The sequence below is a fragment of the Sminthopsis crassicaudata genome, chromosome 1, assembly GCF_048593235.1.
Source record: "Sminthopsis crassicaudata isolate SCR6 chromosome 1, ASM4859323v1, whole genome shotgun sequence".
NCBI lineage: Eukaryota > Metazoa > Chordata > Mammalia > Dasyuromorphia > Dasyuridae > Sminthopsis > Sminthopsis crassicaudata.
In genome coordinates, this window is record NC_133617.1 from 76,024,580 (window position 1) to 76,037,397 (window position 12,818).

At 35.6% G+C, this 12,818-nt stretch overlaps 1 protein-coding gene across 4 annotated transcripts in view; it reads left to right on the forward strand.

Moving 5' to 3' along the window:
• The window catches only part of MROH1 (maestro heat like repeat family member 1), a 175,589-nt gene that overhangs the window by 60,551 nt on the left and 102,220 nt on the right, over positions 1 to 12,818 (forward strand). For all 4 annotated transcript variants that reach the window (XM_074262772.1, XM_074262781.1, XM_074262789.1 and 1 more), the window contains exons 4-5: positions 4,137 to 4,268; positions 6,760 to 6,922. In XM_074262772.1, coding sequence (XP_074118873.1) covers positions 4,137 to 4,268; positions 6,760 to 6,922 — 295 coding nt within the window. The remainder of the gene's footprint in view (positions 1 to 4,136; positions 4,269 to 6,759; positions 6,923 to 12,818) is intronic.

A 12,818-nucleotide genomic window follows, 5' to 3' on the forward strand; every position in this document is an offset into this window, starting at 1 on the left:
AAGAAATGAAGGACTTAGAGCACAGAATGAGACGATCTTTTTTTGACATGGCCAATGTGGAGATTTTTAAAAAATTGACTACATGTGTTTGTACAGTGTTATTTATTGTTCTTTAGTTATATGAGATTAGGATTGGTGAAGTAGGATATACCCAGACACATACATGTACACAAATAATTTAAAGATAAGGCTAGCAGAGCCTAGATGATAAAGTCAGAGGTTCCCCTGAACTCTCCCCAATTCCCCTCCAAGCAATATTAAAATAACATCTCAGAATGAATTCTGGAGTGGCATCCACTCAGCTTCCAGTTTCTTGTCACTACAAAAAGGGCTTCCACAGACATTCATGCACATTTTTTTCCTTAATGATATATTTGGGATACAGGCCCAGTAAAACACTGCTAGGATCAAAGGATGCTCACAGTTTTATTACAGCCCTTTGGGCATTGTTCCAAATTGCTCTCCAGAATGGTTGGCTCAGTTCACAATTTCACCAACACTGTATCAGTGCCTCAATTTTCCCACATCCTTTCCAATATTCGTCATTATCTTTTCCTGTCATATTAGGCAGTCAGAGAGGTATGAAGTGGTAGCTCAAGAGTTGTCTTAATTTGTATTTTCCTAATCAATAGTGACTTAGAGCATTTTTTCATATGACTAGACATGGTTTTAATTTCTTCATCTGAAAATTGTTCATATCCTTTGACCATTTATCAATTGGGGAATGGTAGAGCCCAACTTTAATTCAAAGTTAAAAGTCAAGGACTGGGTCAGGATAATTATGGAAACTGAGATCTGTGGCATAACAAAATAACTATAAAAGAAACAAATAAAAAACCTCTAAACAACAAATTGGAAATCCTGAAAATCAAATGAAAGATTTAATAAAATTCAAAACTTTTGAAAATAAAAGATTAATAAAACAAAATCATTGAACTATTTTTTTTTAATTTTTATTTTATTTTATAATTATAACATTTTTTTGACAGTACATATGCATGGGTAATCATTGAACTATTAAAAACAAGCTGGTACTATATACTTCAACAACAATACTGTATGAAGATATATTCTGATGGAAGTGGAAATCTTCAACATAAAGAAGATCTAATTCACTTCCAGTTGATCAATGATGGACAGAAACAGCTACACCCAGAGAAGGAACACTGGGAATTGAGTGTAAACAGTTTGCACTATTGTCTTTCTACACAGGTTACTTATACCTTTGGAATCCAATTCTTACCAGGCAATAAGAAATTTGGTTTTACATATATATTGTATCTAGGATATACTGTAACACATTAAATATGTATGGGATTGCCTGTCATCTAGGGGAGGGAGTAGAGGGAAGGAGGGGAAAATTTGGAAAAATGAATACAAGGGATAATGTTGTAAAAAAAATTACCCATGCATATGTACTTTCAAAAAAAATTATAATTATAAAATTAATTTTAAAAAAAAGGAAAAAAAAACAAGCTGGTATTACGGGGGGAAATATTAACTATTTAATTTGTTTTTTAAAAAGAAGAAAACCAAATTACAAGTATCAAAAATTGAACACTGAATTCACTACCAATGAAAATGAAATTAAACTACCAGGAGCTATTTTGCTCAATTATATATTAATAAATCTAACAAACTAAGTGAAATGGATGAATATTTTTAAGACATTAATTGTCCTGATTAAATTCAAGAGATAATAGAATACTTAACCCTAACTTAAGAAAAAAGCAGTGAGCTCCCTAACAAAAAAATCCCCAGGATCAGATAACTTCACAAGTGAATTCTACGAACATTTAAGAAATAGTAATTCCAAGTCTGCATAAAGTGTTTTAAAAAATAGGTGTCCTATCAAATTCCTTTTACAAGATGAATACAGTGCTGATACTTAAACCAGAAAGAACAGAAACAGAGAAAGAAAAAAGCTATAGACCAATTTCATTATGAATATTAATGCAAAAGTTCTTTTCTTAAAATTCCCAATTGAATATAAAAATAATTTTTAATATTTAAAAGTTTGCATTCCCTATTGTCTGTTTTTCTCTCTCATCCCTCGTTCCTGAGATATAGCAGGTAATTTGATATAGGTTATACACGTTCAATCATGCAAAACATTTCCATATTTGTCATGTTGGTACAGACTAAAAACAAAAAACCCGAGGGGAAAAAAGTGAAAAACTTGCTTCAATATGCATTTAGATTTCATGGGTTCTTTTTCTGAAGAGGGATAGTATTTTTCATCATGAATTATTTGGAATTGTCTTAGATCATTGTCTTCTAGAGAATAGCTAAATTATTCATAACTGGTCATCATGCAGTATTATTACTGTATACAATTATCTCCTGGTTCTGCTCATTTCACTTTGCATCAACTCACGCTAATCTTTTCAGATTTTTCTGAAAGCATCCGCTTGTCCATTTCTTATAGCACAGTAGTATTCCATTGCAATCATATACCACAACTTGTTCAACCATTCCCCACTTAGTTGGTATCACATTAATTTCCAATTCTTTGTCATCACAGCTGCTATAAATCTACATATAGATCCTTCCTCCTTGCTGTCTTTTTTCATCTTTTTGGGATACAAATGTAGTAGTAGTATAATACAAAATTTTTATTTTTAAATAATTTTTTAGTTTTCTAAATACATGCGAAGATAGTTTTTAACATTCACCTTTACAAAACCTTGTGTTCCAAAATTTTCTCTCCTTCCCACTCACCCCCTGCCATAGATAGCAAGCAATCTAATATCGGTTAAATATGGGTAATTCTCTAAAATATATTTCCATATTCGGCATGCTGAACAAGAAAAATCAAGAGAACACAGCAACAGGGAGATTATACAATAATCAATTCTGATGGATGCAGCTCTTTTCAACAATGAGGTGATTCAGGCCAGTTCCAGTGGCCTTGTTATGGAGAGAATCATCTGCACCCAGAGATAGAACTGTGGGGACTTTTTTTTTTTTTATTGTTGGTTGTTTATATTTTGTTTTCTTTCTCATTTTTTTCCTTTTTGATCTGATTTTTCTTGTGCAGCATGATAATTGTGGAAATAAGTCTAGAAGAATTGCATGTGTTTAACATATTTTGGATTATTTGTCATCTAGGAGAGGGAAAGGGAGGAAGAAAAAAATTTGGAACACAAGGTTTTACAATGGTGAATGTTGAAAACTATGCATATGTTTTGAAAATAAAAAGCTTTATAGAAAAATTTCTGTATTGGCTATGTTCATTAAATAAAGAATGAGTCATTCTGCGATTAATAAATGGTCAAAGGATATGAATAGACAGTTTTCAAATGAAAAAATTTAAGCTATATGAAAAAAATGTTCTAAATCGCTACTAGTTAGAAAAATGCAAATTAAAATAGCTCTGAGGCACTACGTCACATCTTTCAAATTGATTAATATGACAGAAAAGGAAAATGACAGGTTTTTTTTTTTAACAAAGGACCTTTGTGTACAAAAATATAGCAGCTCTTTTTATGGTGGCAACGAATTAGAAATTTAAGGGGATGCCCATCAATTTGGGAATGATTGAACAAGTTGTGGTTTATAATTGTGATGGAATCCTATTGTGCATAAGAAATTACTATCAGGAAACTTTCTGAAAGACCTGGAAAGTCTTACTTGAACTGAGGAGAACCAGAAGAACATTTCGCACAGTAATAGCAATATCATATGAGGATCAACTATGAATGACTTAGGTATTAAAAGGATTTATGATAGGCTTCTTATGAAGGACTCTTTCTCTGCAGAGAAAGTATTGATTAGGTTGAATGCAAATTGTAATTGGAAAAAAAATATTTTTCGGGGGAAAAAAGGTGAGACCACAAGTGCAGAAGATACTTCCAAAGTCAAAAGTGAGATATGAGGGGTGGAGTGAGCTTCTAAAGTGAAGAGGTTTCTGTGGCCTAGTAGAAAAAAGACTGCATAGATTCAGCTGTGCAGTGTGCAGTAGCAGGCAGTAGTACCCATGACCACGTAGATGAGGTCACCCTAATTCACTTTGCATGAGTAAGAAGCCTTTGCCATGTATCCAAAATGTATAGGAGTTCTTCAGTTCCCTTCCTGAGCATTAAATTGAGTAGCGGACCGCCCAGCTTGACATGGGGATTGTTCTTTGGTTTTAGCTAGCATACCCATACCGAGTCATCATCCTGAAGGCTATGGAAACGATTGTGAAGAATAACATAGATGAACTGGATCGATGCACAGCCAAGATAGTTATCATTTTGGCCTCAAATGAAATGACCAAAACTAAGGTAAGAGCTGAAGGCATAAGAAGTTTTTATATTCTGCCTTGATAAGTGAAATGACCACAACTAAGGTAAGAGCTGAAGGCATAAGAAGTTTTTATATTCTGCCTTGATAAGTGAAATGACCAAAACTAAGGTAAGAGCTGAAGGCATAAGCAGTTTTTATATTCTGCCTTGATAAGTGAAATGACCAAAACTAAGGTAAGAGCTGAAGGCATAAGCAGTTTTTATATTCTGCCTTGATAAGTGAACTGCTTGTTTTGCCAGTAAATTTTGTCTTTAGCCATAGATTCTATATTAGTAAAAGCAATGAAATAATTAAAATGTATTTCTCAGCTGTCTGCTATAGTTTAAGGGTACCCTTAAGATCAGAATTATCAGATTACGGGTCCTATGCTGCATTCAAGCTCACACGTTTCCCAGTGCTGAAGGATCAGATTAAAATATAATTGGGAAATGTTGAACAAAATAAATAAAAGTACATCATAACATAAATAACTTTAATTTGTAGTTTTGTAAACTAATAAATCACTTGAGTTTGACTTGACTGCTCTAGAGAATCCAAGAATTTGTATTAATCCTCTTAAAGTTCTTAAGATATAGATTTGGGTGCAGAATGAATTGAGTTTTTCAAGTAAGGAAACTAAAGCCAGAGCATAGTATTTATTATTCCATAGGAGCTATAATGGGACTCATCCATCCTTGGAAGACTATACTTTTTTCTTCTTTTTTTTTTCCTGAGGCTGGGGTTAAGTGACTTGCCCAGGGTCACACAGCTAGGAAGTGTTAAGTGTCTGAGACCAAATTTGAACTCAGGTCCTCCTGAATTCAAGACTGGTGCTCTATCCACTGCGCCACCTAGCTGCCCCCAGGACTATACTCTCTTAATCAGATCCTATTCTCTATAGGGTTTCTGGATCTCTGAGAAGGGATTATGAATTCAAGCATGCAGTACTGTGGAGCACTTCAAGAATCTTGTTATTTATTTTTAAACTTCTAAACTAATTTTTATGGAAAGCAAAGGTAGGGATAGAGCATGTTTGTGGAAAGAGCTCTCTAACTAGGAGTTACAAAATCTAATTATAGAACCTACAAGATTTCTAATCTTGTCTGTGTCACTGACTTACCTTGTGTCCTCACATGAGTTATTTATCCTGTCTGGGTTCAGTTTCCCTGTTAGAAAAATGAGAGCAATGGATTACATGTGCACTTGATCTTGTCTAACTCTGACATAATGTGTTTCCAGTGAATTCATTTGATCTGGAACAAGAGTGATTACTGCGGCCAATTTTGAAATGGGCTTGTGTTCTGGCACATAGGCCATCATTTGGTCACAGAATGATTTTTTGTTTGTTTTTGTTTCTTCCTAGAAACTTTTAGCTTATAGTTGCATGCACACACCATGGATCTGTGCAGCTGTGTTTAATGTTGGCTGTTTGCTTTCTCCAGGCTTTTGAGAGACTTGTTTTTTCTTTTTAAATTTTATTGATATCTTTTGTTTTTATATCACTTTCATTTCTAGATACATCCCTCTACCATTTTCCCCCAAGCAAATCATCCTTTATAACAAGTTTTTTTTTTTTTTTTTTCTTTCTTTCTTTCTTTCTTTTTTTTTTTTTTTTTTTTTTTTCTGAGGCAGTTGGAGTTAAGTGACTTGCCCAGGTCACACAGCTAGGAGATGTCAAATGTCTGAGATCAAATTTGAACTCAGGTCCTCCTGACTTCAGGGCTGGTGGTCTATCCACTGCGCCACCTAGAAAAAAAGCATTTCAGGAAAAAAAATAGTTAACATCAATCTAGTCTGGCAATTAGTCCTCTGCTTCTGTAAAAAAGGAGGCAGATTTTCATAAAATCACAGAACGTGAGAGTTTGAAACAACCTCAGTGCCCATATGGCCTGACCTATATATAAAGAATTCCCATTTTAACATTCCTGACAAGTTGATATTCAATCTCTGCTTGAAGGAGTTAAAAATGGCACATTTCCATGAGCCTCTGAATTCTTCGTAGTTATCATTTTTTACATAACATATGTTAATATACAACAGTTTATCCATTCTTCGTTTGTAAGACACTTTTGTTTTGTATCCCATAGAAGTTCTGTGCACATGGAACTTTCCTTCTTGTCTTTGTTCTCCTAGGGCACACATCTCTGAATCAAAAGTGACTTTTTTGTTGCTTTTTTTCTTAGTATAATTCTAAATTGCTTTCTGGAATTATTGTGCTATTTAGTAGTTTCATTAACAGTATATTTTATAGAGTAGACCTTAACATAACATTTAGGTTATTGTGGGGAGCACAGAAATTTAAATAGCATCTCTGTCACCCACCTTTACTGATACCAATATCACAAGCACAGAGGTCTCCCTATTGGTTTAAAAACTGCTTCTCTTTTTACCTCATGATGGCTTTTAATGATGTTTTAGGTCTGATTTGCCTTTCCTGAATGTTACTGTTGGAATGCTTGGTATGTCTTATATCCATTCACTGTGATCTAGGAACTTATCCTGGATTGGCAGCAGGCTGCAAGCAGCGTTCTTGTTGCTGTGGGGAAGCGATTTATCAACAAAGTGATGGAGGAGGTTTTGACCAAATTTCAGCCAGGGATCCTGCCTCATTATTTTGTCATGCAGACGTTCGCAAACCTCTCCATCACCAATGGTAAGTTCTGTTTATGTTCTCCTTCCTCTTGCTCCCTCTTCTGACTATTTTGATCCAAAAGTAGCCACATGTTATGGGCTAGAACTCTACTTAAAACAAGGATTTGTACAAGGTGCTAACTCAGTGGAATTGATAAAGACAATGGTTATCTAGTTTAGCATGGTGATTAATAGTTCTCTAGTTCAGTACATGTACTTAGTACTTAATATAGTTCTACAAGAGTCACATCTATGATAATGTAATTAGACTAGAGCTTATAAACTGGAACAAACTCAGCCAGGGTGGAACTGAGAGACAGATTCATTCCATCATCTACCTTTGTGGTGACTGGTGGCTGAAGCACAAGCCCCGAGATTCAGAGCCAGATTCATTCATCTTCATCTCACAGCACAGTGGTGGCTGGCCTCCTGCACTCCCCCACTGATAACAAGGCTGGTCTGAAAGGCTCTCCAGTTAGTCTGGAGCCACAGCAAGGAAACTAGATTGTGAAGGAGGTCATAAAGGATTTGGACTTTAACCACCTGGCTATGATTATTAAACTAAATTGAAGGCTGGTCCAGAGATCTGCAGAAAACCAACAAGAGCATTACAGCCCCATACTGTGGTGGCTTAGAGTGCTAGACATATAGTCATGAAGACCTAAGGTAACACCCCTTACCTAACACTCACTAGTTGGGTCACCATGGCAAAGTCATTTCTCTTCAGTGAGCCTTGTTCTTATCTACAAAATGACAGAAGACCTGAAGAACCTACTTCTGAGAGTTGTTGTGAGGCTCAAATGAGATAAGATATGCAAAGTGTTCTGAAAAGCTTAAAGTGTTGTATAAATGTCAGTTATTACTATAATTATTAAAGAACCTACAGCTGGCAAGACTAGTCACTGTGTTCTTACTGACTCAAAATGTGACTTTTGACAAGTCCTTAATTGCTCTGGACTTCAGTTTCCTACTAGCTACATAGTGTCTGTTCTATTTGCTTAATTGTGTTGTAATGATGATTAAATGAAATTGGATATGTGAAAGTATAAAATGCTTTGTTTATGGTAGTATTATTTCTTCCTGGAGAAATAATGCCTTTTAAATTATGTTTTAAAGATACTCAGGGTCCAGTTCTAAGAAGTAAGGTTTTGAATTGTTCTAGAGAAGGATTCCATAAAGGCCGTCATATTTAGGCTTGTGGGAAGATTCTATGCACAAGCCCACAACCTTCCCCGTGATTGAGAACAAACCCAAGGTTAAGCAAAGCCTAAAGAACACTGAAGGTCATCACAGTCAAGCCCAGGTGGTATTCATGTTCTCTTGCCTCATCCTTGGCTACTAGGTTGTTTCTTGTAAAGAAGACAATTTGTCAATTTGTTGTAAAAATGTGACTTGAAGAAGAAGGTTTTGTACCATGTTCCTTTAAGGAGTATTTAGCCTGCAACTCTTGTTTCCTGTGCAGCTAAGAGTCTCTGGGAGAAAGAAAAGAAAACAAACCACTATCCTTTAATTCACAGTCTAAGACAATTTTTAATAAGAAAGGTCAATCACACTGGAATGAGAGTGTAGCATAATCCAGCTTAGACTGTGCTGGCACAGGCCTCAGTCCAAACCAGCCTCAGGCTTTGGGGGTGACTGAAGCAGTGACAGCAGCAGCTGCTTCTGGAGCTCTCAGTTCAAATTGTAAAGGAGTTAGACAACTGGTAAGAAGGAAGTTACAGGCATCCCTTTGCTGGCACTGGATGGAAGACTGCCTTGTTACCCATACTAAGATCCAGGTCATAGTCCTGGGCCACCAGCACACCAAAGCTTGCTGCTCTAGGGGAGCTGGGACCCTGGCCAGGAAGTGTCAGGGCTGAAAAAAAAAAGTGCTTGTGATTGGTTCACAGATTAGAGAACAGGCCAGGAGAACAGTGACCACATCTCTCCTGAAATCATATCACCTTGGAAGAACTGAAATCTTATAAATTCCCAGTTAGTTCTGAAAACAGCTGTACAAAAAATTTGAAGTTTGGGACAATGCCCCCTTCAAACCAGATCAGACTCCAATTTTAATATTTAAAAAAGTCAAGAAATGGCCTGGAAAAAATTAGTAAGCCACCGAAAAATATCCTGAGCATAGAAAAATATTGTGCTAACAGGAAAGAGCAAAATAAACTAAAAAGAAGACAATAAAGCCAAAAGTGCCACATTCAAAGCCTCAAAGAAAAATATGAATTAATCTCAGGCCCAACAAAAATTTCTGGAAAGGTTCAAAAGGATTTTAAAAATCAAATAAGAGAGATAGAGGGAAAATTGGAAAAATAATTACAGTGATGAAAAAAAAAATCATGGGGAAAAAAATCAGTGGCTTGGTAAAAAAGACACAAAAAAAATACTTAAGAAAATAACACCTTAAAAAACAGAATAGGCCAAATACTAGAAGACTTATAAAAACCCAGTGAGAAGAATGCCTTGAAAAGTAGAATTGACCAAATGGAAAAGGAGATACAAAAAAATCACAGAAGAGAAAATCAGAATAAAATGTGAATTATCTCATGGGAAAAGCAACTGACCTGGAAAATAGATCTAGGAAGATAATTTAAAAATTACTGGACTACTTGAAAACCGTGATTAAAAAAAATGAGCCTAGATATTATATTTCAAGAAATTTTTAAGGAAACTGCCCTGATATCCTAGTACCAGAGGTAAAATAGAAATTGAAAGAATGTAACACAACTCCTGAAAGAGCTCTCAAAACGAAAAGTTATAGACAAATTCCAGAGTTCCCAGATCAAGGAGAAAATATTGCAAATAGCCACAAAGAAACAATTAAAATATCATGGAGCCACAGTCACAATAAGACAAGGAGTTTCTACATTAAAGGAGCTGAGGGCTTGGAATATATTCCAGAGAGCAGAAGACCTAGAATTATAACCAAGAATCACCTACTCAGAAAAACTGAACATGATTCTTCAGGGAAAAAAAAAACCCAGATATTCAGTGTAACAGGATTTTCAAGAATTCCTGATGAAAAGGCCAGAGTTGAATAGAAACTTTGACTTTCAAATACAAAACTCAAGAGAAGCATAAAAAGGTAAATCATAAAGAACTCATCCTATATATAGGATGATATCTAAAAAGATTAAATAAAGGGATAAGAGGAAATAATTGAAAGAGAGGAAGAATGGGGCAAATTATCTTAAATAAAAGAGGCATAAAAGGGCATTTACACTAGAAGGGAAGATAGTGGGGGGTGGAAGCCCTTGAGCATTATTCTCATTACAATTGGCTCAAAGAGGGCATACATGGTATGGAACTCTATCTTACCCTACAAGAAAGTATGAAGAGAAGGAAATAATAGAAGGATGTGGGGTAGAGGTGGAGGCACATGATAGAAAGAAGTCAGGTTAAGGGAGGCAGTAATCAAAAGCAAAACACTTTTTAGGATGGACAGGGAGAAAGAGAATAGGATAAACACAGAAAATAGGATGGAAGGAAATGCACAGTAATCATAACTACGAAAAAAATTTATAGCAGATATCTCTTATATGGACCTCATTTCTCAAATATATAGAAAACGAAGTCACATTTGTAAAAATAAGAGCTATTTCACAATTGATAAATGATCCAAATACATGAACAAGCAGTTTTCAAAGTAATCAAAGGTATCTGTAGATATATGAAAATTTGCTCTAATCAATATTGATTAGAGAAATGCAAATTAAAACAATTCTGAGGTATCATCCTTCACCTATCAGATTGATTAATATGATCAATGTTGAATGGGATGTAGGGAAATTGAGACATTAATGCACATTTGGTGCAGTTGTGAACTGATCCAATCATTCTGGAGGGCAATTTGGAACTACAAAACTGTGTATACTCTTTGACCCAGCAATATCACTACTAGGTCTATATCCTAAAGAGATTTTAAGGAAAAGGACTTTTATGTTCAAAAATATTTATAGCAGGTTCTTTAGTGGTGGCAAAGAATTGGAAATTGAAGGTATGCCCATCAGTTGGGGAATAGCTGATCATTATAGTATATGATTGTAATTGAATATTATTAGACTATTATAAACAATGATGAACATGATACTTTCAGAAAAAGCTGGAAAGACTTACATGAACTGATGCAAAGTGAAGTGAACAGAACCAGGCGAACATTATAAACAGTAACAGCAATGTTGTAAGATGATTACCTGTGAATGACATGTTCTTCTCAGCAATGCAGTGATCCAAGACAGTTCTGAAGAACTTTTGATAAAAATTTCTCTTCAGAGAAAGGATTGATGGAGTCTGAGTGTGGATACCTTTTTTTTTCTTCTTTATTTTTCTTGGGATTTTGTGGGGACAGAGGGTTGTGTTTTATAACATGACTAATGTGAAAGTATTTTGCATGAATGCATATGTATAAACTATATCAAATTGCTTGCCTTCTCAATGAGGAGAAGGATAGAGAAAGTTTGGAACTTAACATTTAAAAAAACTTAACATAAAAAAAAGATGTTAAAAATTGTATTTAGGTTGTAATTGGGGAAAAATAAAATATTAAATAAAGGTGTTTTTTATTTATTTATTTTTTTAAGGTATTTTGTAAAAGATAGGCTCTTTCATCCTGTGTTTATGGATAAAAAAATGTACTGTGTCAATGGTCACAGTTTAGTTCTTTGAAGTATTCTTAAATTCCTGTCCTTCTACTGTTTTAAGATTTGAGAGAAAAGTGTTAACTGAATGAATAGTCTTCTGGGGAACCTGGAAGAGATGGAGGGCAGGTTAGAGGAGCTGACCTTGCTAGGCATTGTCAGACGCTGGGGAAAGGGAAGTGAGTGTAGATTGATGTTAGCAGGATGTAGTTGAGAGGAAAAGAAAGGGAAAAGAGAAAGTTCAGTTTTCTCCATAAAGTAAGATATGGGGCTTTTAGCTGAGACATAAAGAAGACCAGTTATGGGAGGTTTACAGGAAGAGAAGGTTTGGCTCAGCCTCTGGAAGGAGATAGGGAATCAGTTAGGGAGGAACACAAGCACTGCCTTGGTGCAGGGAGAGTCCAGGGATAGTTAGAGAGTGTAGCTGTCAGTTCAATTGTGTTCCTTCTTTCAGCTTGCTGGAGGAGTAATACTAAAACCATGTATCTTTCTGTATTTCCCTGAGGGAGCTGATAAAAGCTGATAAATATTGGGATGACCAGTAGAACAATCCATTGGAGAAGACAGGATGGAATAGGATTGCTAGTATCTATGGAGTGGTTTATGTTGGCAAAGAGATGAGCCATATCTATCTAAAAGAAGTCTAGTCTTGGAGAGGAGGGAGTTAAGACTCTCATTTTACAGCTAAAGAAACAAAGACTTGGAGAGATTTTGAGACTGATCTTTATGAAATAAGGTTGATAATACTTGTATTACTCACTTAGGTGATTGCTGAGATTTTAGAGAGCTTCCTAGTAGCAATCTGGTCTAGAACCCAAATCTTCTGAATTCCTATTCATGGATTTTTTCACTGTGTCATACAACTTCGTATTTCTCCAGCTGCTCTGGGAAAATCAATTCTGTTTCTGCCAAGTTTGCTGAGGCTAAAGAGCCCCTGATCTCTTTATCATACCATTGCTACAACAATGGAGTTTGGTAGTCCAAGGGATGATTCCTTAGAGTGGGACACTTTTTAATTAGCAGCCTGTGGTGGGGGCAGCCTTTGTGAAAAACTGTTTGCCCAGGTAGTTCTGCTTTGGCACTGAATGAAGTAAGGCTCTTTGCTTAGACATTTTGTTTCTGCAGGAAGGATCTCTGTAGCATTCTGTGGTGATTCCATCTGCAGTCAGGCTGCAACATCTCCTTATGGGGATGCCAGGAACCCAGGAACTCTTGTGGAACCATCTACAAGTTAAGGCAAATCGAATTGTGTGGACCTTCCTCCTTGTATTTTCCCCCTCTCTCCAAATA